Source organism: Rana temporaria, chromosome 5, assembly GCF_905171775.1.
Source record: "Rana temporaria chromosome 5, aRanTem1.1, whole genome shotgun sequence".
Lineage (NCBI taxonomy): Eukaryota > Metazoa > Chordata > Amphibia > Anura > Ranidae > Rana > Rana temporaria.
The window spans coordinates 96,230,860-96,256,871 of NC_053493.1; the positions used below are offsets into that span (position 1 = coordinate 96,230,860).

The 26,012-nt window shown below is 44.5% G+C and overlaps 1 protein-coding gene across 1 annotated transcript in view; it reads left to right on the plus strand.

Annotated features, from left to right (window-relative positions):
* The window catches only part of SNX10 (sorting nexin 10), an 85,869-nt gene that overhangs the window by 27,472 nt on the left and 32,385 nt on the right, over positions 1–26,012 (plus strand). The window contains exon 2 of the mRNA XM_040352897.1: positions 20,042–20,097. Coding sequence (XP_040208831.1) covers positions 20,074–20,097 — 24 coding nt within the window. The 5' untranslated portion in view covers positions 20,042–20,073. The remainder of the gene's footprint in view (positions 1–20,041; positions 20,098–26,012) is intronic.

Genomic DNA, 26,012 nt, shown 5'->3' on the forward strand with positions numbered 1-26,012 from the left:
AACGGGGGAGGGAGGGCGGATCCATGCACCCAAATTTAAATGAGGCGTTCATCTCAGTCATCCCCAAACCGGATAAGGACTCGGAGCTCGTTGAGAATTACAGACCTATTTCACTAATCAATAATGATTTAAAAATATTGACCAAGATACTAGCCAACAGGTTAAATTCTTTTATAAAAATATATATCCACAGGGACCAGGTTGGATTCGTCCCTGGTAGACAGGGCCCTGACCAGGTTAGGCGAGCAATCGATATTATCTCTCTGCTTTAGTCGGGCTGGGATGGGAACCCGCGGCAGGAAGGACTGCTCCTTTCTTTAGACCTACGAAAGGCGTTCGACTCTGTTTCATGGGATTACCTCTTCGAGATTTTGCGGCGCTGGGGCTTTGGTGAACAATTCCGGGGTTTGTTGAAATCTCTGTACTCTGAACCCAGTGCACGGGTCAAACTACAGGGATTTTTTTCGGGCTTCATTAGTATTGCTAGAGGTACTAGACAGGGCTGCCCCTTGTCCCCCTTGATTTTCGCAATAGCGATTGAGACACTTGCTATTGCGATCAGGTCGGACCCAGATATTAGGGGGGTATCATGCGGATCCCAAATCCATAAATGCGCTCTCTTTGCAGACGACCTGCTTCTGTATGTCTCCTCCCCGATCACCTCTCTTCCAATCCTTTGCAGCTTACTTGAGTCTTTCGGGAAGATTTCGGGTTTGCGGGTGAATTGGAATAAATCCCAAGCTTTAAACATCTCCACCCCCATCTCAGTGATCAATCACTTGAAACCCTATTTTGAATTCCAGTGGGCCGAATCATCCATTCGTTACTTAGGTATAAACCTCACATCCAAAATTGAACATCTATACCAGGCTAATTATCCCCCTATATTTCGGAAACTAGAACTAGATCTACAGACGTGGGCTCGACACAAACTTTCTTGGACAGGTAGGGTTAACGCAGTCAAAATGACCCTCCTACCAAGGTTACTCTACTTGTTCAGATCTCTACCAATAGCGGTTAAAAAAGACCAACTCAGATCATTACAGAGTAAAATTCTGAAATTCGTTTGGGAGGACAAAGGTTATAGAGTGGCACAAAATGTCCTTTATGGGCTCAGAACACAAGGAGGTCTTGGACTACCAAATCTGTTTAAATACTACCAAGCTGCCAGACTAGCACAATTTTCTGCTATTTTTGCGGAATGTGAAAAACCAGAGTGGATAGATATGGAGGGTTTGGCGATCCCTAATCTTTCAATAGAGAGCCTTTTTTGGTCTCCCCAAAAATCTAGACCCTCAATACTATCCCCCACATTGTCGCAATCTTTTAGACTCTGGGATGGTCTGAGACACCTTCCTTCTTTAGTCTCGGAGACTAAGCCTTTGACAAGGATCTTTCTCAACCCTCAGTTTCCTATAGGGATGGACATTTCAGCTTTCCAATGGTGGCTGGACAAAGGGATCTATAGAATAGGCGACTTTTTGACAGCCACGGGCCCACTTTCACTGGAACATTGTGTGAGGACACTTGACTTACCTCTTTCGGAAAGAGCCCGATACACCCAAATTTTTAACTTCGTGTCATCCCTCTGGTCTGACAATTTCAGGCACGCAACTCTTACTAGTTACGAAAGTTGGTGTAAACAAATGACGGAACACAAGGGGGGAATATCTATAATATATATAGCACTATCTGAGGTTTCCACAAAATTTTCATACATGGAGGCATGGGAGAGAGACCTGCGGATGAACTGGGACCTGAGTAGATGGCACAGGGTAGGTTTGAAAACTTTCAAAGGTCTAGTGAATACTTCATTAGCTGAAGCTAACATAAAGGTTCTGATGCGGTGGTACCTGGTCCCCAGTAGGTTGGCTGCTATGTTTCCTACGTCTTCCCCGTTATGCTTTCGCAACTGCCAAACACAAGGCACGATGCTTCACGTCTGGTGGGAGTGCCCTAGAATCAGAGGGTTTTGGAATAGAATCTTCTGCCTTATCAGAAAAGTCACGGGGGTACCGGTGGCGAAATCTCCGCATATCGCTCTGCTAGGCTCTGAAATTCCTCGGGTCTCCAAACCCATACAAAAACTGATAGCTTTCATGCTCATAGGAGCTAAAACCACTTTGGCGGCGGCCTGGAAGCAACCTAGGGTTTCGTTCTTAGCAGCCAAGGGGAAGATTTCATGGATCATGACACAGGAAAAAATGGTCAGCTCTATCTCTAATACAAGGGATATATTTGAGGCTATATGGGAGCCTTGGGCCAGACACGTTGGTGTATCCCTATCGCCGGGTCATGCACCGTCCCCTTCAGGTACTTAACTGGCCTACTGGCAATCAACTCTTTTCTCATTTGTTCTATCTTTCTGTTCTTTTTTTTTTCTTTTCTTTCTCCCTTTCTCTCTTTCTATCCCCTCCTTTTATGTTATCTTTGGTACAATCTCCTCGTCGAGATGTATGATTTAGTTATTAGACCAGTCTGTTAATAGACAACACTTTCAGGGGAGCGCCCTGGGGGAGGGGGAGAGTTTGGTGGGGAGTGGGAGGTCTTTATATTCACACATCCCGTGGGATGGGACGGGAGGCCTAGCGTTCTTCTCCACATTTTGGGCGGGGTCCTAGGTTATCTAGGGTCACAGAAGTCTCTCATCATTATTAAGTCATGCTATCCCTTTATCCAACACAGTATGTTCCCTTTATGGGGTGTCGGATGAGACTCTGTACGTTAAGTGTTGATTTGGATCCCCGTCCCTCTTCAGCTCAGTTTACACATAGTTGGGTAGGAGATCTCCTACGGGGATATTGATATATATTTTTATTACTCTCTCTTTATGGTGCTAGATTAACTTAAGATGTATATTGAAGTTTGGATTGTATCTTCATTATTTATTGATCGCTGATTTTTTTTCAATGGTATGTACTGAGTGCTTCATGATGTACATTGTATTATTTTACTTCTTCATCAATAAAATAAAATATTAAATTGAAATAATATGTCGTCTGCGGCATATTTATGCTCTGTGGTGCCTGTTTTTATTCTGTGGATGCTAGGATTGTTCCGTACCGTCGAGGGGAAGGGTTCTAACGAGAGGGTGAAAAAGATAGGGGACAGCCCTGACAAGTGCCATTGTCTAAAGGGAAAGGTTCACTTAAAGTGCCATTAATTCGTAGTTGTGCTGTAGGGGAATTATAAGGTGCTGAGATCTGGGCTAACCTTGCTGGGCCAATGCCCAGGTGAGATAATGTCGACATCAGATATTCCCAGTCCACCCTATCGAACGCTTTTTCAGCATCTGTGGATAGGAGAAGGGTGGGCTAGGAAGATCTCTGAACGTAATAGATCAGGGATAAGGTTCTTAGTGAGTTGTCACGCGCCTCTTTACCTGGGATGAATCTGGTTTGGTCTCTAGAGATCCAGTGAGGTATCGGGGGCAGGATCCTATTCGTGATGGCTTTTAGGATACGGTTTGGCGTCTAAGTTCAATAAGGATATTGGTCTATAACTGCTGCAGATGCTGGGGTCTTTACCCGGTTTAGGGAGAATGGTGATGTGTGCGTGAAGAGTTTCTGGTCAGAGCATTACATTTAAAAACCGAGTTAGCATATGATGTTAATCGAGGGAGGTAGGTTAGCTTGTGCAAGAAACTCTTGGATAAGGGCTTCTCTAGTTCCCTTATCTACTGTAGTATGGCGCATGTGATAGAGTTGCTGATAAATGTAGCGTAATTCTTAATTTTAGCTATAAATGAGGCTGATTTTTATTTTTTTGTTGTAGCGAGCAAGGAGCCCACCAGGTTTACTACCCCATTTGTACAAGTGTTGGGAAACTATGCAGGATTGAATATTTTTTCTTTATTTTTTCCTAGTGGAAGAGGGCCTTAACTCTCCAAAGTCAGGGAATAATAGTGTCTGGGAGTGTAGAGTGTGTGTGTGTGTGTGTGTGTGTGTGTGTGTAAAAATATATTTTTTCCCTGGATCGTCTTTCAGGACAGCCACCTTAGAGATCCCGGCTCCTCCCCTCTCAGGAAACACCGCCTTCAATCAGAGATTTAAGCCTCATCCTCCCACTGGCCCTTCAGTTATGGTGTTTCCTCCGGTGGGGAGACACCGCTGTGGAACCAGGAGCCGATGGCTGGGGAAGCTGAGGCTTATTGGGCAATTTTTAGAAGATTGAGTCCTTCTGCCTAAAAAGTTCACTTTTTTATTGTTTGAATTTGGCGCTCAGGCCGGCTAGTGTGTCGTCACCTGCAGCGCCGCATGTGCGTCCCAGCGTCTCTTTGGGGAAAAGAGTAAGCTGGGAGGTCCGTCGTTTTCTCTGCCTAGGGTGGCGCTGTGGGATGCCTCAGGCCCCCCTGCTTTGCAGCCAGCTTGGAGCTCGCTGGTCCGGAGGATGGGCGACGTCAGTTCCGGTTGGGGGCGGGACAGCCACACGAGGCCGCGTCTTCCGGTTCCGGACGCGGCCTAGGAAAGCGGACCACGCACGCTGGCTGGTGCAGTCTCACCAGTCTGAGGTGTCAGCAGAGGAGACAGCAGACCACCGCTCCGCTGAGCAGCAATGTCGGAGACAGAGGTCTCGGACAGCTCCATCCGAGGAAAGCGCCAGCCAGCCGCAGGTAAGTGAACCCTGGGGTGGTGTTCACCTGCCTATACCCTATTAGCTCCACGGGTGTTTTCCCTTCCTGGTGGTCGGTGGGGATAGGAGTTTCTGGGACCCTGGTGGTGGTTGGTCCTGGGGGGCACTCCTGGTGATCCCTGTGTTTATTGCTGGTGGGCCCCAGCTAATGTGCTGCTGTCTTTTGTTTGCTTCTCTTTTCAGAAAGCCTCAAGCAAATCAGCCCATGGCTCTAAAAGGAAGTGCCCTGTGTGCAGATCAACACTAGGGGAAACCTGGTTGAAAACGCTCTGTAAGCGTTGTATTGGGGATGTTTTAAGAGAACAGACAGCAGAACAGGGGGCAGATCTAGCGGCGTCAGTTAAGGAGCTTTCTAGTACCTTTCAGTCCTTTCAAGCTCTTTTTTCCTCTTTTCAACTGCCCCAGCCCCAAAGCAGTGTCCCACCAGCACAGCAGGTTGTTTCACCTAATCCCACGGATTTTCTCCCTAGTAGTGGCGAGAAACCGGAGGGTCTAGCGGAGGACATTGAGGAAGAAGCGGGTAGCGCCATTTCTGATTCCCAGGAGGAATCAGATATAGAGGGGCTGGACGGGGAGTCCTCCAAAGCCTCAAGGTACAAACTTTTTCTCTAGAGGATGTGGAGGAACTTTTAGATGCCATCCACACCACTCTAGGTATCCAGGAGGAAAAGAAAGTTTTGTCATTACATGACCAAATGTATAAAGGTCTGGAGGAACAGAAAAAGAAAGTTTTTCCAGTCCATGATGTGTTGGTCAATGCCATTAAAAAAGAATGGCAGGACCCAGAGAGGAAACCTTTTTTCTCTAATGCACTAAAAAGGAGGTTTCCCTTTGCAGGTGAAGATAGTTTAGTTTGGAATAAAACTCCAAAACTAGACGCAGCATTTTCTCAAGTATCCAGAAATACAGATCTGGCCTTCGAGGATATGGGGGTACTCTCTGACCCCATGGATAAGAGGATGGATTCCCTTTTGAAAAAGTCCTGGGAATCATCACAGACAAATCTCAAACCCGCCATGGCAGCCACGGTAGTGGCCCGTAATATGGAGTTTTGGCTCACGCAAATCAAGGCGCATATCGAAGCTAATACAGCAAAGGATGTTATCCTTGCTTCTTTTCCCACACTCCTTAAAGGGGTGGCCTATCTGGCAGATGCCTCGGCCGAATCAGTACGCATGTCCGCCAGATCTTCAGCCCTGACCAATTCAGCCAGGAGAGCCTTGTGGCTTAAGACGTGGCAGGGGGGACAGTGCGTCTAAGATAAAACTCTGTGGCATACCGCTTACCGGAGATTTATTATTTGGGCCTGGTCTGGAAGCCGTCCTGGATAGGACGGCTGATAAAAAGAAGGCTTTTCCCCTTAAAAGAAAATTTGGGCAACAGACAAAAAGAAAATTTCAGTTTCCGAGGAAATCTGAGACCCCTAAAACAGGTCAACAAAAGAAGTTCTGGGGACCTAAAGGGAAAGGGCGTGGGGCGGCGATTTTTCGCCCTCCTGAACAGCCCAAAAAGGCCCAGTGACACGGTAACAGTGGGAGGAAGGTTGGGGGCCTTTCTCCCACAGTGGGAGGTGATCACCACAAATCAATTTGTTTTGGGGATCATCAGACGGGGCTACAGGTTGGAGTTCTCAAATCCCCCACCTCTCAGGTTTCTGATTACCAACCTACCAATATGCGGGGAAAAAGCCTCCGCTCTTCTATCCTCTCTACAGGAATTGGAAGAGCAGGAGGTGATTGCCCAGGTGCCAGGTCCGGAGACAAACAGAGGCTTTTACTCCCACATTTTTGTGGTCCGCAAGCCATCAGGGAAATTCAGGCTCATCCTGAATCTGAAGCCTCTGAATGTCTCCGTCAAGTACAGGAGATTCAGAATGGATTCGATCTATTCGGTCAGAGCGTTACTCCCGCCAAACTGCTTCATGGCATCGATCGATCTAAAGGATGCATATCTGCATATTCCCATAGCCGAGGATCATCAAAAATATCTGAGGCTAGCAGTAAGGACTGGGAATCGGGTAGTGCATTGGCAGTTCAAAGCTCTCCCCTTTGGGCTATCGTCTTCTCCCCGAATCTTCACAAAAGTGATGGTAGAAGTTCTGGCCTTTCTGCGACTCAAAGGTCTTTCGATAGTTGCATATCTAGACAATCTTCTCCTGTTTGCACCCTCAGCGGATCAGTTGGTTCAGGATCTTCAGGTAGCAAGAGACATCCTGGAGAAATTGGGATGGCTTCTGAACCTAGAAAAGTCCAGTTTAGTCCCAGCCCAGAGAGTCACCTTCCTGGGTTATGTGGTGGACTCAACGATCCAAAGGGTCTTTCTTCCCTCCGAAAAGGTCCTAAAGGTGGACAAGACCATGTTGCGGTTGCAGAGCAACAGTCAGGTTTCAGTCAGGGAGGCCATGTCAGGATTGGGATTACTAACATCCACACTTCCGGCAGTACATTGGGCGGGACTGCACTTTCGTCCTCTTCAGTTATTTATTCTGAAGGTTTGGGACCACAGTCAGACCTCCTTGGATGCCTTAATCTCCATCCCAAATCAGGTCAAAAGGTCACTCTGGTGGTGGAGAAAGGGAGCAAATCTGTCCCAAGGTCTCGAGTGGATCCTGCCAGTGACCAAAACAGTCACAACAGATGCCAGCGGTTCAGGTTGGGGAGCACACTTGGGTCCCAAGTGGGTCCAGGGGACCTGGAGGAAAGAGGACGCTCTAAGATCCTCCAACTGGAGGGAGCTGAGAGCAGTAGAACTAGCGCTCAGAGCCTTTCAGGGGGAACTTCAGGGACAACATGTGAGAATCCGTTCGGACAATTCCCCAGCAGTAGCCTACATCAACAGGCAGGGGGGTACAAGAAGTTGCTCCCTATGGCTTCTGGCAGAAGCCATCCTGAAGTGGGCCGAACTCAATGTATTGTCCCTGTCTGCAACCCACTTGAAAGGAGATCAGAACCAGACAGCGGATTTCCTCAGCCGAACAACTCTGAAGGAAGGCAATTGGATCTTAAAGCAGGAGGTAATCAACATGATTGTTCAGAGATGGGGAACACCATGCATAGACCTCTTTGCCTCGAAACACAATACCAAGACAAGTCTTTTCTTCTCCCTAAACAGATGGGACGGAGCGCTAGGAATAGACGCACTCGCCCAGACTTGGGCATTTTCAAGGTGCTATGCCTTCCCCCCTCCGGTCCTGATTCTGGCATTTTGAGGAAGTTGCAAGGGGAGAATACGATCCTCATCTTGATCGCTCCTTATTGGCCGAGGAGACCGTGGTTCTCCATTCTAAGGAACCTGGCAATAGAACCTCCTTGGATCCTTCCGGCCCAGACCGACCTTCTTTCTCAGGGTCCATTCTGCTGCCCTCACATAGACAGGTGGAACCTGGCAGCCTGGCTTCTGAGGAGTCATTGTTGAGGGGCAGGGGTTTTTCTGAGCGTCTAATTAAGACTCTCCTAAATTGTAGGAAAGTAGAAACTCAAAACATCTACTGTAAGGTGTGGAGACGTTTTAACATATGGTGCTCAGAAGGCTCCTTTGACGTTCATAGTTCAGTGGCAGTGCTAGAATTCCTACAGTCAGGTGCAGACAAAGGTCTAGCACTTAGCACATTGAAAGGACAAGTTTCTGCGTTGAGCGTCTTTCTAGAAAAACAACTAGCGTTAGACCCTTGGATAGCAAGGTTCTTCAAGGGTCTAAGTAGACAGAGGCCAGTTAGAACCTCTTCCCTTCCAGTTTGGAACCTCTCTTTGGTTTTACAGGCTCTTACAAAAGAGCCTTTTGAACCACTAGAATCCTGTTCTTTGAGACTAATTACCCTCAAAACTGTGTTTTTAGTGGCAATTACCACGGCAAGACGAGTCAGCGAACTCGAAGCCCTTTCCATCAGGGCCCCTTATTTTCAAATTTTTCCGGACAGGGTTATTTTCAAAACCGATCCGGCCTTCTTGCCAAAGGTGGCTTCAAGATTTCATAGGAGCCAAGAAATCATCTTACCCACTTTTTGTTCTAATCCTGTGAGGGAACAGGAACGTTCATTCCATAATTTAGATGTTAGGAGGTGCATTCTCCAATACTTAGAATGCACTAGACAATTTAGAAAGTCAGAGTCCCTTTTTGTATTATTTTCAGGATCTAAGAAAGGATCCAGGGCGTCCAGACGGACTATAGCCAGATGGCTTAAATCGGCTATTGTTCAAGCTTATGAGTTAGGAGGGTTAGACCCCCCAGATGGGATCAGGGCACATTCCACTAGAGCGGCTGCAGCTTCACAGGCGGAATGGGCTGGTGCTTCTCTTGAGCAAATTTGTAAGGCTGCAACGTGGTCCAGCTTCAACACGTTTGTCAAGCACTACAGATTGGATCTGCTGTCAGCAAAGGACCAAGCCTTTGGTCGTAAAGTTCTGCAAGCAGTAGTCCCACCCTAAGGTAAGGTGCTCGCTTATCCTCTCTAAGGTGGCTGTCCTGAAAGACGATCCAGGGAAATATGGAGTTACTTACCGGTAACGTCCTTTTCCAGGAGTCTTTCAGGACAGCACCGGTACCCACCCAGGTACTGGACGTCTGAGGACTCATCACATAAGACCGTCAGGTAAGATTGTAATGTTTGTGTTGTATGACGTGTTCTTGTGTCTCCCCAGTTGGCCGGAGGTGCTCGTGATAAACTGAAGGGCCAGTGGGAGGATGAGGCTTAAATCTCTGATTGAAGGCGGTGTTTCCTGAGAGGGGAGGAGCCGGGATCTCTAAGGTGGCTGTCCTGAAAGACTCCTGGAAAAGGACGTTACCGGTAAGTAACTCCATATTTTGTCTCCCTCTCCTTTTGAAATAAAGAGAGAGAGAGAGGTCATCTCAAATCTGCTTTTTATCCATGTCTTTGGAAATGAGGGTGTCATTTTGGTTTCCAGTTTGTAGTTTTTAAAGGTAAGGAGGGAATTTTCAACTTGAGACTGATCGGAGCATGAGCCGATATTGTTGAGGTTTCAATATTAGAGTGGAGTGGCAGTGCCAAGTGGTGATGATCAATAAAAAAATAATCTATTCTTGAGTAGGGGCAGTGGAGGTGCGAGTAGTGCGTATAGTCCTTTGCTCGCGGATGCATCACCCTCCAAACATCCATGAGTTGGGCATTATGGAATAGTTTACGGATAAAAGCCAAACTTTTGTGTGCCATACTAGATCTGCCATGTGAGGTGTCTATGGCTGGTTCCAGGGGAGTAGCAGCTATGAACCCTGCTTGATCATGGTTGGGGGGCGTATATATTTGCTAAAGTGCTCAGCATATTACCCAGGCTACCCTTCAAGAATAAGTATCTTCCAGAGGCATCACTCAGCGATGTTTTGAACGTGAAAGAGGTTCCCCTATGGATTCCAATGGCCACTCCTTTGGCCTTATTGACATCTGAGAGGCTGTAGTGCCATGTTGGAAAGAGTTAGGGGAAAAAAGCTTAACAGGAGTAGTGTAGTAACATAGAGGGGTTTATCCCATCTGTGGTGAAAAGCCGGGAGGGGGGGGGGGGCAGAGCAGTGTTTCCAGGACACTTTCTGGCAGTGTATCTCAGATGAAGTAGGGAGCGGAGGGACAGCGTTTTTTTTTTTGCCATCTCTATTCACTATGAGAGCAGCTGGGAATCCCCATCAGTAACTGATGGAAGCAAAGCGCAGCTTATCCGTCAGGGGTTTGAGAGCCCTATGATGCTCCAGAGTTTTCCTGGCCAGATCGGGGAAGAAAGACAGGGTAACTCTATTAAATTCTAGGGTGGCTGCCTCCCTTGCCTGAAAATGACAAGTTGCGGGGGCTAAGAGCCCGGTGTACTCTATCCAGTTTTAAAGGATGGTCTGCCAGGTTGCCCAGCAGACTGTTAAACGTTCCACGGATAGAGGCGGGAGATCGTCTTTGGTCGCCTCAGGAAGGCCTCTGATCCGTATATTTTTTGCCTATTGCGGTTCTCTTGGTCTTCAATCTTGTACAGGGCCATACTGTGAGCAATGAAGAGATTGCGGGTGGTAGTCTGCAGGTCTCTAATGGCTGCCGTGTAGCGGTCCAGGTACAGCTCTGATTCCTCCACTTGCACCAGGTCAGATCGGACCGCGGAAACCTCTTTCTTTATGTCTCACTCTAGGCTAAGTAGCATGGAGGCTAGCTCCGACCTGGTGGGAAGTCCGTTCACTAGCGCCGCAACTTCAGAGTGCCTGGGAGAGCTCCTATCCCGTCCAAGCTGACAGACGAAGCTAGAGATCGGTGTCTGGATTCAGGCCTGTGTCGGGAGGCGGAGCCTGAGCCATATGGAGAGCGGCCTAGGTTGTCTGTCTCTGTGAAATCATCCGGGTTCCGTGGCCCGAAAAAGGTTTAATGTAGCCCATAGAGGTGTTTTTCTTAGGCAGGGTCTTGCCCGTTCTCTTGCCCAAAATGTCCATATGGTAGATATAGAGGTAATGCTGTTAACACAGGTGCCAGCGGCGGAGCTCGCAGGAAAAGCGTCTTCACTGCTTCATGCCGAAACCCCGCCCCGCTTTACATTATTACTGTCGTAGGCGCAAGCATCTTTGTAAATTTTTTTAAGGGAAAAAGTTACCTCTTGTTAGTATGTGAAAATGCAGATATTAATCCTGTTTACTGTACAATTTTATTAATTTGTGTATGCCAGCGTTGTACTTCCAGCCACTGTGGCTTCCATACACAAGTTTGTGTCTTGTCTTGTTTTCTCCGCTTCTATACCCTTGACCATTTGTGCCATGTATTCTGTTATGAAACACACTACTGATGTACTTTAAAGATAAATTCTACTTTTTACAATCGTACAAAGTACTCCGCATTTTTTTTAGAAATCATCTTCCAGGAAATGTTGGCATTCCAGAGCTTCCGACCAAATATAGAGTGGAGGATCCCATCCTGCACATTATCTTGCCTCATCAATGTAAAAGGCCCCTATAATACCTTTTTCCTTGCTACTACACTTTGTACCCTATATTGTACATTGCATTGGTCAGACCTGACCCCTGCCCTCTTTGTTTTTTGTGTATTTCTATGTATTATTTTTTTATATATATATATATATATATATATATATATATATATATATATATATGAATCTGAACAGTTGCTAATTGCTTTGTAGTTTTGACCTTTTATTTAAAAGAAAAGGGGGGTTCTTTAAATTGGTAGTTGAGGAGGAGGATGCGGAGGACGTGACGTGAGTGAGGTGGGAGGTGCCGGACGGCTCCATGGCGGCAGGAGACACACGCCGCTCCAAGGCTCCGTCAGCACCGCTCGTGGCCCCACTGTTTGCAGCGTGAGAGGCTGGGATCTGCGAGGAGCGAGCGGAAGCCTCATCCCTGCTCGGATGCAGGCATACTCAGGGGGTCTTTACCTGAGAGGCGCCGGTGAATGGGCTCCCACTGGACACGCGCCGGAGGATCGGATGCTGCCGTGAGTTCAGCGCTGGGGGTCAGCAGTCGTGCTGGGTGTGTAGAGGTCCATCGGAGATGCGTCGCCAGGGTGCAGCCCAGGAGGAAAATCAAAGGGACTGGTGAGGCGCTCAGTAGAGCCGAGTCTGAGCAGGTCCCCCACCCCCCCCTGTGACCCCCCCTCCCGTTTTTTACAATACTGCTCTCTAGAAGTTCCTACATATGTACATCATAAGGCGCCCTCTGGTGTAAAATTGGAGAATAACTATCATACCATTGGATTTGAATTGTGTGTCTGCTGCATATGAAAGGATTATGAGAACAAAACGTAATCGAATACATAATTAAATATATAACTCATACTGGGACAAGGTGAAGTAATTGAAGGATAATCTGAGGGGAATGATATCTGGTCTAATTGAGCTCCCCACCTGTTGCAATATCTCTATACTATCTGCTCTGCCTGCCTGGCCTGGGACTTATGTATGAGCTCTGGCCCCTGTCTCTACTGCCTGTACTGGCCTTTCTGAACCGCTCTGACGAGCCCGGGTGGGCCTGTGGAGTTAAACAGGAGGGAAACCTAGGGAGACCCTAACACAAAACTAACGACAACCTAGAGGGCCTGGGCATTGAAGCGGTCAAAAATAAAAAATATATTATTTTCTCCGGACTGTACTGGTACAAAACGCATACGTGAATGTGAGAAGCTGGTAAAATCCCAGTTTCAATGATTGGGGAATAGGGGAAAGAATATTTAGACCCTTCCTGACACAAAGTGTCTACCTTGTTGGCCGGAACAATTAGGACGTGCTGGGCTGATGCAACACAAGAGAAACTTCGGTAAATACACTGAAAGTTTTCACCCAATAAGAAGAAAAGCCGGTAGTCCAAGTAACTCTGCCCACAGCAGTAAACGTCTTCTCTCGTGTTGACCAGCCCTGTACCTCCTCTTTTCAGTTCGGGGCTCTCGCCTCCCTGTGGCCCTCTCTATATTAAAATATCTATTCTCCCAGGGCATGAGAAGCAGTTAAGGGAAGATAGGAGCATCCATAGGTGAAGAAAATTCTGGGCCGAAAAGGGTGCTAATTACATAAAAAAAAAAAAAAAAAAAAACTTCCACTTTCAAACTGGGGAAGAGAATTCGACCCTCTAATAAAATGAATAGATCAACGAGGGGCGGTACCACAAAACCAACCAAGAATAACTCGGGGAATAGCTCCATACAGCAATATATGACGCAGGAAGGGAGCCTTAAAAGCCCAGGTCTCGCAAAAAAAACTGAAAAGAAGAAAACTGAAAAAAAAAAAGATGTAGGAACAGGTAGTGTGGAGAGCTCTAGAGGTGAAACGACACTAGAAAGCGAGCAAGAGCAAAATAATGCAGAGGAACTAGCCCAAGATACACAGCCCCCCACAAAGGCAGAGATGAACGCAATGCTGTTGAGGATGGAAAATGTCATGGAAAATATTATAAGGACAGAAATTAACAAGGTAAGAATAGACCTTGGAGGGCTTCGTGAAAGAGTGGTAGAGACAGAAAAGAGAATAGAGGAGCAGGACCAGGAAATAAACTCCTTGAAAAAGCAAGTAAAGGCTCTGACTGAAAATCAGAGATCGGCGGCATATAGGATCGAGGACCAGGAGAACCGCAACAGGCGACAGAATCTTAGAATCAGGGGGTTGATAGAACAAAAGGATGAAGACCTTAGAAGCATTATGAATACAATCTTTAACCCTCTGCTGGAGAGATCAGTAGAAGATAAGCCCCTTAAGATTGAGAGATTGCACCGTGTGGGGAACCCCCAACAGATGGAAAGATACGGCCCAAGGGATGTGGTAGTGAGGTTCAGGAGTTACGTCGATAAAGCAGAAATATGGAGTAGGCTTAGGGGAAAACCCCCCCTGAGATATAGAGACACAGACTTACAAATATTCTCCGATCTGGCGAAAGAAACACTGGCAAGGAGGAGATGCTTGAAACCCCTCTTAGAGCTGATGCGGGCACAAAATATTAGGTACCAATGGGGATTCCCGGCGTGCCTCATAGGTATAAAGGGGGGCAAAACAGCACGACTTAGGTACCCGGAGGAACTGAATGTATTTTGCCTTAAAATGGATTTAACAATTCCTGAACTTCCTGATTGGGTTGATTAGATGGGCTCTGCCTAGCATGGAACTTTGAGAAGCGGGACGGTGAGGTGGGGGGAGGGGGTGGGGAGGGCGGAGCCAAGGGAGAGCCCCGAACACCACCACGAAAGAGGAGCCAAGGATGAAGGCGAGTAGTCTTCTACCAGCGGCTCCCAGGCCAAGAGCGGGCCAGGGTGGGGGTGGGGGGGGAGGGGGGGTTGGGGCAAGGGGGAGGGGGGGAAGGGAGGGGGGGGAAATGGGAAATGGGGGAAGGGAGGGTAACGGGAGGGGGACCATCTGAACGACTCCACAGGAATTCTTCTCAAACTCAAAAAAAAAAAAAAAAAAAAAAAGAGAGATAAATGACAGATATTAAGTTCTTATCATATAATGTAAAAGGATTAAACTCCCATATTAAGAGACATAAAATTCTTGCCGAAATCACGCAGTATAAAGCAGACATAGTCTACCTACAAGAGACCCATATTACCTTAGAGTCTAATATAAAGTTGTATTCATCTGATTATCCCGTCTGGTATTATGGAGACACAGTCTCATCGAGATCCCGGGGGGTCGCCATAGGATTTGCAAGGGGAGTTAGATGCACATTGGTTGACAGATTGAACGATCCGGAGGGGAGGTTCTTGTTCTTGAAAGTAAAACTAGGAGAGGAGGACTACACTCTGGCAAATGTGTATGCACCCAATGTGAATTCGGCTAAATATATTAGTAAAATTCTCAGAAAATTAAAAGATTTCGAAGAGGGACATGTGGTGTTAATGGGGGACTTTAACTTTTGCATGTGCCCGAGCCTCGATAGTACGTCCCATGCTCAGGGGAATAACGGTGAGCACCTCAAGCTACTGAAAAAACAAATGATACAAAACCAAATGATGGATGTCTGGCGAATTCTCAACCCCAAGACACGAGACTATACGTTTTTTTCCCCGGTGCATGGGACGTACTCGAGGATCGACTACATCCTCGTAGACCATAGACTTTTGGAGAGGGTGGTCGAAGCAAGGTGCGAGATCTTAACGCTATCTGACCACGCCCCTATAACCATGAAAATAAGCACATCCATACAAAAATGCATTCCTCCTGAATGGAGATTGGATGAAAGTCTGTTGAGAGACGAGGAGGTGGTCGAGAGAGTACAGAAAGAATTGGAATGGTATTTTCAGGAGAATGACAAGGAGGGAATCACAGGAGCAACCCTGTGGGACGCCCACAAAGCGTATATAAGAGGGATTTTTATTGCTGAGGGGGCAAAGAAAAATAAAACAAGAATGAGTAAACTAAAAACATTAAAAGAGGAGATTTACAGACTGGAACAGGAACATAAATTACAGGGCCAAAAGAGGGAAACACTCCGTAAGTTAACTATAACAAGGGATGAATACAAAGCCCTTGCCGAGCAAGAAACCAAGAATTTCATAGACAGGGTAGAGAGAGAAAGATATGTCTGGGGAAATAAACCTAGTAAAAACTTGGCCAGAATGGTAAGAAAAAAGAAAACCAGGAATTTTATCGAAAAAATCAGGAATGGGAATGGGGACTTAGTATATGCGACAAATAAAATAGCAGAATCCTTTAGAAGCTATTATGAAAAACTATACGACGTCCAACAGAAGATCAGGGACCCAGCCGAAAAAAAGGATAAGATCAGGGCAGTATTACAGCAAACTAATCTACCGAAGATAGAAGAGCATGAGATAGAAAGAATGGAGGAAAGTATAACTGAGCAGGAAATAAGGGAGGTCCTAAAAAATACTCCCAATGGGAAAAGTCCTGGACCAGACGGTTTCACGTCTGCCTACATACAAAGGTTTAGCACCATCTTAGTCCCTAGACTATGTCAATATTTCAATGGGTTGGGGCTAGACTATGAGATGAGTAGAGAGGCATTAACAGCTACGATCACTGTCATTAAAAAAGAAGGAAAGGACAATACGAATTGTTCAGGGTTCCGACCTATCTCACTCCTGAATGCAGATACCAAACTGTATGCAAAAATTCTGGCTGAACGAATGAAGGGGGTAATGACTGCCATTGTCCACCCGGACCAGGTCGGTTTCATACCTGGGAGGGAGGGAAAGGACAATGGAGTTAGGGCACTTCTTCTCATGGAGCAGATTAAAGAAAGAGAGACCCCTGGTCTATTCCTGTCAGTAGACGCTGAGAAAGCGTTTGACAGGGTAGACTGGGGGTTCCTGATACAAACACTAGAATTTATAGGAATAGGCCCAAGGATGATCAAATGGATCCAAACGCTCTATTTCCATCCATGTGCTAGGATCAAGATCAATGGATCTCTATCCGCACCCTTTGAGATGAGAAATGGAACCAGACAGGGCTGTCCCCTATCCCCCCTTCTTTTTGTCTTATCATTGGAACCCCTGCTTGCAATGGTTCGACAAAATCCAGAAATATATGGAATAGAAGTTGGAGAAGATGAGCACAAATTATCCGCCTTCGCAGACGACATTCTATTCTATATAAGTAGCCCAAGAGTCACCCTCCCGAACTTAATAGCTACCCTAAAACAATATGGTGAGGTGTCAAACTTCAAAATGAATACAGAAAAGACGGAGATCCTGAATATCAACATTCTTAAAGAAGAAGAACAATATCTGCGGAAGAAATATAATTTCAAATGGCAAAAAGAAATAAAATACTTGGGAATAAAACTGGCAAATACCATCAAGAAAATATATAGAATAAATTTTATCCCCCTACTCAACGAAATAAAAAGTGAAATTAAAAACATATATAATAGACCAATTTCGTGGTTCGGGAGGATAAATGTGGTAAAAATGGTTCTCATCCCAAAAATCCTATACAAGTTTCAAATGGCCCCAATTTACCTACCACCGTCATACATCAAAATAATTAACTCCCTCATAATGAACTATATCTGGAATAATAAAAAACACAGGGTGTCTGCTCAAATCCTAAAACGGGCCAAGAAAAAGGGAGGCTTAGCTGTACCCGATATCAGATTGTATTATAACGCTTCGGTTCTCTCACGGGTTATAGAATGGGCTAAAGAGTCCCAGGACAAAAGATGGATAAATATTGAATGCACATTAGCGAGGGCACAGTTAGGGAGATTAATTTGGAATCCACCACAACACAGATTCTTACACTCCTCAACACACACAATTACTCACAATGCATGGAGGATCTGGGATAGACTTCACAAACAATTAAAAACAGAATTCAACTCACCCCTTATTGATTTAAAAGAAAATGATTATTTCATTCCGGGGACAAAAGAAGTAGGGGGAAATTGGATCACAAATAGAACACAGTTAAAAGATATAACACTAGATGGCAAAATTAGGACACTTCACGATATTAAATATAGGATTGGAATTAGGGCGCTCGACGAGTGGAGATACTTGCAGTTAGTCTCATTCGTCAAGCGCCTACCACACCCTTTGAGGTCACAAGAGGATTACACCTTATTGGAACAATTGTGTAGCATCGAAAGTTCAAAAGGAAATATATCTAAAATCTATAATTACTTGCAGAAAACGGAAGAGTTGGACACGCCAAAATTCATCCAAAATTGGGAAACAGACTTAGGGGTCCCAAGGGGGAAAACGACCATAGGAAGAATCCTGAAAATGACTCACACCTCGGCAGTAGACATAAGAACTGCCGAGATGAACTACAAATGCTTGACGAGGTGGTACGCCACCCCAGATAAAATGGCAAAATTCAGAGGAGGAGAGTCAGAGGAATGCTGGAGAGGTTGTGAGTCAAGAGGAACAATGGCACACCTTTGGTGGGACTGCCGGAAAATTAAAGCCTATTGGAAAAAAATCTTGTCCCTGATAAAGGTAATAACAAAAAAAGAAGTGGAAGATAACCCTTGGGTAGTTCTCTTTCATGGGGGGGAGATTCCAGAGAAGGAGTACAAGGGTTCACTGATCCCTCATTTGCTGAACGCAGCAAAACGATTGATTCCCCTTAAATGGAGAGATGCGAAAAGTCCGCAAATGTGGGAGTGGATCGACTCCGTAGAGGACACTTATAGGAGAGAGAAATTAAAATACGGGAGCTATAAACATAAGGAAGGGGAAAAGGAGATATGGTTACCCTGGTTGGAATTTAAAAAGTCCTGGAGGTTCGCAGAAAACCTGAGAGAGGAATAGGAACACATTTTTCAATTAAGAGAATGAATTCTTATAGTGGAGTCGTGGGATGGTTCAGGGAGGGGGTGGGTAGGGGGGGGAGGGGGGATTTAGTTGGGGAGGGGGGAGATGGGATGCTGGGTATTGTTTTTTTTTGTCACGCAGATATAATCTTTTAAAAATTCCGTACTTACTATAAAAGAGTGAGTTCTAAACGGTGAGAAAAAAAAAAAAAAAAAAAAAAAAAAAAAGGGGAAAATATAAAAATAAACAAATAAATAAAATAAAAATTATAACAAGTATAAAAACTCGCAAAAGAAATACACCACAAATGATGCTAAACCAGATGTAGAGACGGAATTATGAATAAAATCATGAGCAAGTCTCTTGCTGTGGTGAAGTCTGAAGTGGCAAAAAAAAAAAAAAAAAGAAAAAAAAAAAAAAAAAAAAAAAAAAAATTGGTAGTTGAGTCTTGTTTTTTTTTTTTTTTTAAACTTTGTAGGTACAGTGAACATCTCCTAAATGTGCACTGTTTAGGAGATATACACTCTGCATGCAGCCGGTTACGTCGCCGTCTCATGTGCTCTGAAGGGAATAATAATAATGTGGGTGAGTGAATTGGGGGCCCTATCTATGGTATTTTAAAGCTGTTTTTTGCACATTTTCAGACCGTGTGGTCTTTAAGACAGATCCAGGGTTCTTGCCCAAGGTAGTCCTGAGCTATAATCGGTTGGAGGAAATAATTTTGCCTACTTTTTGTTCAAATCCTGCTTGCGATCAGGAGAGAAGGTTTAATACCCTACAGTGCCTTAAAGTATTCATACTCCTTTTTTAAATTTTTCCACATGTTGTCATGTTGCAACCAAAAACGTAAATATATTTTATTGGGATTTTATGTGATGGACCAACACAAAGTGACAGATAATTGTGAAGTGGAAGGAAAATGATAAATGGTTTTATTTTTTATAAATCTGTGAAAAGTGTGGCGTGCATTTGTATTCAGCCCCCCTGAGTCAATACTTTTGTAGAACTACCTTTCACTGCAATTACAGTTTCAAAACTTTATGGGTCTCTACATCTAGAGTGCAAAGAATGGGCAAATGTTTCAAAATGGCTCAAGCTCTGTCAGATTGGATAGGGAGCAACTATGAACGGCAATTTTCTAGTCTTGCCACAGATTCTCAATTGGATTTAGGTCTGGACTGCGACTGGGCCATTCTAATGAATATGCTTTGATCTAAACCAGGGATATGCAGTTAGTGGACCTCCAGCTGTTGCAGAACTACAAGTCCCATGAGGCATAGCAAGACTCTGACAGCCACAAGCATGACACCCAGAGGCCTGATGGGACGTTTAGTTTTGCAACAGCTGAAGGTCCACTAATTGCATACCCCTGATCTAAACCATTCCATTGTAGCTCTGGCTGTATGTTTGGGGTTCTTGTCCTGCTGGAAGCTGAACCTCCACCCCAGTCAAGTCTTTTGCAGACTCTAACAGGCTTTCTTCAAATATTAGTATTAAGCTCCATCCATCTTCCCATCATTTTATTTTTTATTCCCCCCCCCCCCCATAAAATGGTAACACTAGGAGTGTATTTTTGTTTTTAAAGAATTGTCTGACTCTGGTGAAACTATACATAAAAACAAGGTTTTAGGAATATGCACCTTAAGTTGATCATGTTGTACAAGCTTTGTTGTGTTTCTCCTCCTTAACCCTTAACACATTTTTTTTTTTTTGCAGATTTTTCCTTTGATTTTCTGCTTTCCTGAATCATGTTCCCAAGGGACAAGAAAGGGGTGAGTAACTATTAGAATGTACTGGGTTGACATTGTGGTACTGTGTACACTATTTCTACCAATTATGGACAGATGAGAACCAGAGCCAAGCAGGTAGGCAGTCCTCTTCTGACCTCTGTAAATCCTGGTTTAGCAGGGACCGGAAAATGTTCATTCCTTGTGTGGCCACAGCAGTAGAACAGAAGTCAATTGGTAGATTCTGTTCCACCTTCCTGTCTGAGAAAATCTGCTCGATCAGCTCTGCAAGCGGTGTGCTGCAGCACTGATCTGTGTATTCTGACAGTGGGGGAGTCTCCTCACTGTCAAAATTTAATGGCAGAGTGGGCAAGATTCCCCCACCCACTTCAGATCCAAAACAGAACTTCTTCTCCTCCACGCAAACCGAAAGACGAAAGCTAGGACCTCATGGACGCCACCGACCATCCTTGGACAGATTATCACCCCAAGTATCAAGGTCAAAAGCCTTGAAGTAACCTTTGACTCAGAGATGTCGATGGATGTGCAAATAGGATTAGTAGTCAGCAGATCCCATTACCTTCTCTGCCTACTGCGTAGACTTATCCCCTTCATCCCAGAAGAGGATACAGCGATAGTAGTCGGAACAATCCTCAATTCTCGACTCTCCTGATGCGGCGTCGTAAGTCCGAATGTGAGGCGTCGCATCTATGCGCTTGATTCATAGAATCGGATACTTTTGCCAAGATACGAGCGGCGTAAGTCTCCTATGCCGTCGTATCTTGGGTTGCATATTTACGCTGGCTGCTGGGGGCGCTTCCGTATATTTCGGCGTTGAATATGCAAATGAGCTAGATACGCCGATTCACGAACGCACTTGCGCCCGGCATATTAAAAGACGCTGTTTACGTAAGGCGTTCGACCGGCGTAACTTTACCCCTCATAAAGCAGTGGTAAGTCATGTTAGGTATGGACGTCGGAACAGCGTTGTATTTTACGTCGTTTGCGTAAGTCATAAGTGAATGGGGATGGGCGTAGGTTACGTTCACGTTGACTAAGCATTGAGCCGGCGTAATTTACAGAGAAAATTCGACGTGATACTGAGCACCCTTCGTTAGGTGCGTCATTTACGTGGGGTCACGATTCATTACCATACAACACGCCCCCTACCAGCCTACTTTGAATTAGGTGGGCTTACGCCGGCCCATTTACGCAAGTTCTTTGTGAATACGGTACTCGACTCTCTAAGTTACGGCCACGTAGCGTATATGAGATACGCTACGCCCACCTAAAGTTAAGCCAATCTTTCTGAATCTGGCCCTATGTCTTTATCTCTATCTATCTGTCTATCTATATATATATATAAAACTCAACGTGTATGTATGTATGTATGTATGTATGTATGTATGTTCCAGCATCACGTCCAAACGGCTAAAGATATATTAACATGAAACTTGGCACACATGTTACTTATATGTCAGCAACAAACATAGGATAGGTGGTTTAACCCTTACCCACCCCCATTTGCCATGGTCAGGGTTTTTCTTTAAAGTCCCATTCAACTCTATGGGAAATACATGTTACTTCATGTTCCAGCATCACGTCCAAACGGCTAAAGATATTAACATAAAACTTGGCACACATGTTACTTCTATGTCAGCAACAAACATAGGATATGTGGTTTAACCCTTACCTACCTTCATTTGCCATGGTCGGGGGTTTTCCTTTAAAGTCCCATTCAACTCTATGGGAAATACATGTTACTTCATAACTTCCAAACGGCTGAAGATATTTCGATAACACTTGGTCACATGTTACTTATATGTCCACTTAAACTATAGGATAGTTAATTTATCCCTTAACTACCCCCATTTGTGAGGGTCGGGGTTTTTGTTTAAAGTCCCATGCAAATCAATGGGAAATGTATGTTCCCACATAACTTCTGTACGCCTGGAGATATTTCAATAATACCTGGTACACATATTACTTATATGCCAAATAAAAATATATGACAGTTAAATTAACCCTTACCTACACCCTTATATAAAAGATGGGTATATTTATATTACTATGATTTTCCTCCCCAAAAGGTTAAGATAGGAAGACCGGGCAACGCCGGGTATTCAGCTAGTCTATTATAAAATTCTCCTTGTAAAATACTATATCTCTTTCTCCGAGTTTGTTTTGAATCCTGCAGTCATAAAATTACATATACTGGAGGAAATCCTTGCACTTGCGGACTTGAGGAATGCTTCTTGATGATGTGGAAGGCCATAAAGCTGATACATGCTTCTGGCTTCTAGGAATTCCACTTTATAGCCTATTTTATGAATGAACACTTATTTACTTTTCCAAGAAAGAAAAAGTATGTTAAAGGTTTTCTTCAATTCCTTTGACATGTTTCAAGAGTCAGCAAGGTCATCGCTGATTCACCGCTTGTTTGGTTCATCTGTCACATGTTTAATAGATACTTTTGGTAAATAAAAGCTGGTAATATTTGATGGGTGATGTTGTTAAATCTGTAGGCGGGTAAAGTCCATCTCCTTATTTTTAGGTGTTTGGACTAGCTCAGTAAAGCAATACAACTGTTATGCAATTTTAGTATCAATTGGTTTTCATTTTAATTTGTACAGTTGTGCTACGTTACATTGGCAGTGCTTAGACGTTGGGCTGTGTTCACAGGTATGGTTCTCCTTTACGACCATATTTGTGCCATAAAATTTGTGCTGAAATGTTTCAATCATGTGATGAATGCACCATAGCTTTATTCCAAGGTCTCTTTAAATTGGACCATATGATGTACACAAGATCCAGTCATTCAAGATAGTTCAACATATCTGTGGCGATATGACTGGTGGGTCATTTTTCTTTTGGACACCGGGAGATAAGAAAGGTCTAGGTTGGGAGGTAAACACAACCAACTTGTCCTTTTTAATGGTAGGAATAGTGAAAAGTGGGTATTTGTCTTAAAGTGGAGTTCCACCCATAAATATAACATTACATCAGTAGTTTTTAAAAAAAATGTCATTAGTCCTTTACAAATTTTTTTTTTTTAGATGCCTTCAAAGTGTTGTTGCTAGGCAGAATAGTTAATCTTCCCACTTCCTGCACCTAGGTGCTTAATGCTTCCTAACCTACACCGCACAGACTCCTGGGAATGTAGTGGGTGTAACTTTCCAGGAGTCTGTGCACTCCCCAGTCTCAAAGAATCATGTGACTTGGACAGCACAGGTGCTGAAACCTGATATGACACTGCTTGTGTAGCACTGAGCATGTGCGAGATTTGCAAGGCTAAAATCCAGGAAGTCATACAGTCTGGCTTCATGATGCCCACACTTAAGATGGCCCCTGTCAATTTCTATTTTATAAAGTGTCTAAATGCTGTAACAACCTAACAAAACAGATCTTAGTTTACAGACTAACTTTACTAGTATACATTAAGCTTGTGTATTACAGGGGTATTTATATTTAAAAAGTGAAATTGTGGCCGGAACTCCGCTTTAAGGGAGAAGTAGGGATATAGACAGAAATAAATACTTTGGGGTGAAAGAGGAATGTTAGGAGTCCAGATAATGTTTTTTTATTAGAAATCACACATTTGAAGTCAATGCATTTTGTGGTTCAACCAGTCTTCTATCAGGGCTTGGTGAATACTGAAGAAAGTAATAAATGTGACTGGTAAATATGCTATTTATCGTTATTCTTACTTTGTAAAAACTTGCTCTGGAGGCATTTTGTATGCTTTGTGCAGTTTGCCACAAAAGTTATTTTATATCCAACAATCCAGTTCAGCATTTACCAAGCCCTGGTTGGACGGGAACATGTATAACTTTGAAAGCACTGGGGCAGATACACATAGCGAGTACGCCGGCGTATCTACTGATGCGCCGCCTTACTTTCAAATTACCTGTGTCGTATCTTTAGTTTGAATCCTCAAACCAAGATACGACGGCTTCTGGGTTTGATCCGACAGGCGTGCGGCTTCGTATGCCTTCGGATCGTAGGTGCAATACTTCGGCGCCCGCTGGGTGGAGTTTGCGTCGTTTTCCGCGTCGGGTATGCAAATTAGCTTTTTCTGACGATCCACGAACGTACGCACGGCCGTCGCATTCTCTTACGTCGGCTTTTTCCGGCGTATAGTTAAAGCTGCTATTTTGCGGCGTATAGATAGACTTGCCATGTTAAATAGTTCAAGACTGAAGCTGTAAACCATTGGAAAAACTGCTGTCATTTAGCTAAGGCTATAAAAACTTGTAAACTCCGATTGTTAGCTTAAACTTTAAACATGACTATGGGATTCTCCTAGGAAAATCATGTTTTAGAATAAATGCCCCTTCCTGGATCCTCCCACTGCCCTGGATCCTCCCACTGCCCTATCTTCAGCAGCAGATAAGCACACAAAGGAGAAAGCAGCAGCCCAACTACCTCTCTAAGATCATTTTCAGCCCTAAAAATAATAAAGTCTGACTTAAGAGCCTCTATGAAAGAGGATCTGGCAGAGGCAATTCTCTTCCTTTAGAACTGTACATTGAATTGATTTGCATTTGCTAAGCCTATAACTAAATTTCAAGATTAATATAAACCATTTCTAGGTTTTACAAATTTTTTTTTTTGGTTCATTATAGATAAGCTTTGTTTTTGTTCTAAAACAACCAAATAATGTGGTTTGTATTTTTGAACTGGTAAAGATCCTGTTCCTGATGTTTATGCCTGCTGCTACTATCCAGCCACTTGATTGATTAATAAAAAAAAATTAATAAAACTTTGTTTTCATTGTGTTTGTCTTTTGCTTAAACTGTGCAATACAGTAGACTGTTGGCTTCCCAGCCAGTAGTCCTGTGGTAGGTTGCGTTTCTTTCCCTCAAGGAATGTATAAAATACATTTGCATATTAATACAGAGGAGACGGAGTCGGGGAGTCTGAGTCGGAAGTACATGAAACTGAGGAGTCGGAACATTTATCTACCGACTCCACAGCCCTGACTGGGATACAAAGTTTAGCTGCGTTAATCATGTATACAACCAAAGAGTCAAGGGAATATGTGGTCACATGTGAGGTAATGTCGTGCACTTGTGTCCAAAATGTCTGAATACGTGGGCAGGACCACCAGATGTGTAAGAGTGTACCTGTCTCGGTTGAGCATCTCCGACATTTCTCTGATGTATCCGAGTTGAATTTGTTAAGCAGGTCAGGCGCTCGATACCATCGGATAAGGGTTTTATAATTGTTCTCTTGTGTCGTCACATTAAGTGAGCTTTTGTGCGCTAATGTAAAAATGTGTTCCCAGTCCTCTTCTGAAAGATCTAGGTGTAGCTCCCTTTCCCTTAGTAAGCAAGCTTTCCCAGCTTTGGGGCAAACCGAGGCAAAGAGCATAAAGTGGATGATAAAGATCATGGGGCAGATCCAAAGCGCGAGTACGCCAGTGTATCTACAGATACGGCGGCGTACTTTCAAATTTCCTGTGTCGTATCGTTGTTTTGAATCCTCAAAACAAGATACAATGGCTTCTGGGTTAGATCCGACAGGTGTACGTCTTCGTACGCCTTCGGATCTAAGATGCAATACTTTGGCGTCCGCTGGGTGGCATTCACTTAGTCTTCCACGTCTGGTATGCAAATTAGCTATTTCCGACGATCCACGAACGTACGAGCGGCCGGCGCATTCCTTTACGTCGTCTCTAGTCGGCTTTTTCCGGCGTATAGTTAAAGCTGGTATTTTGTTGCGTATAGTTAGACTTGCCATGTTAAGTATGGCCGTCGTTCCCGCGTTTAATTTGAATTTTTTTTTTTTTGCGTAAGTCGTCCGTAAATCGGGATGGACGTAATTCACAACTATGTTAAAAAAATTACGTCCTTGCGACGTCATTTAGCGCAAAGCACGGCGGAAAATTTAGGGACGGCGCATGCACAGTTCATTCGCGCGGGGACGCGCTTCATTTAAATGAAACGCATCCCCTAATC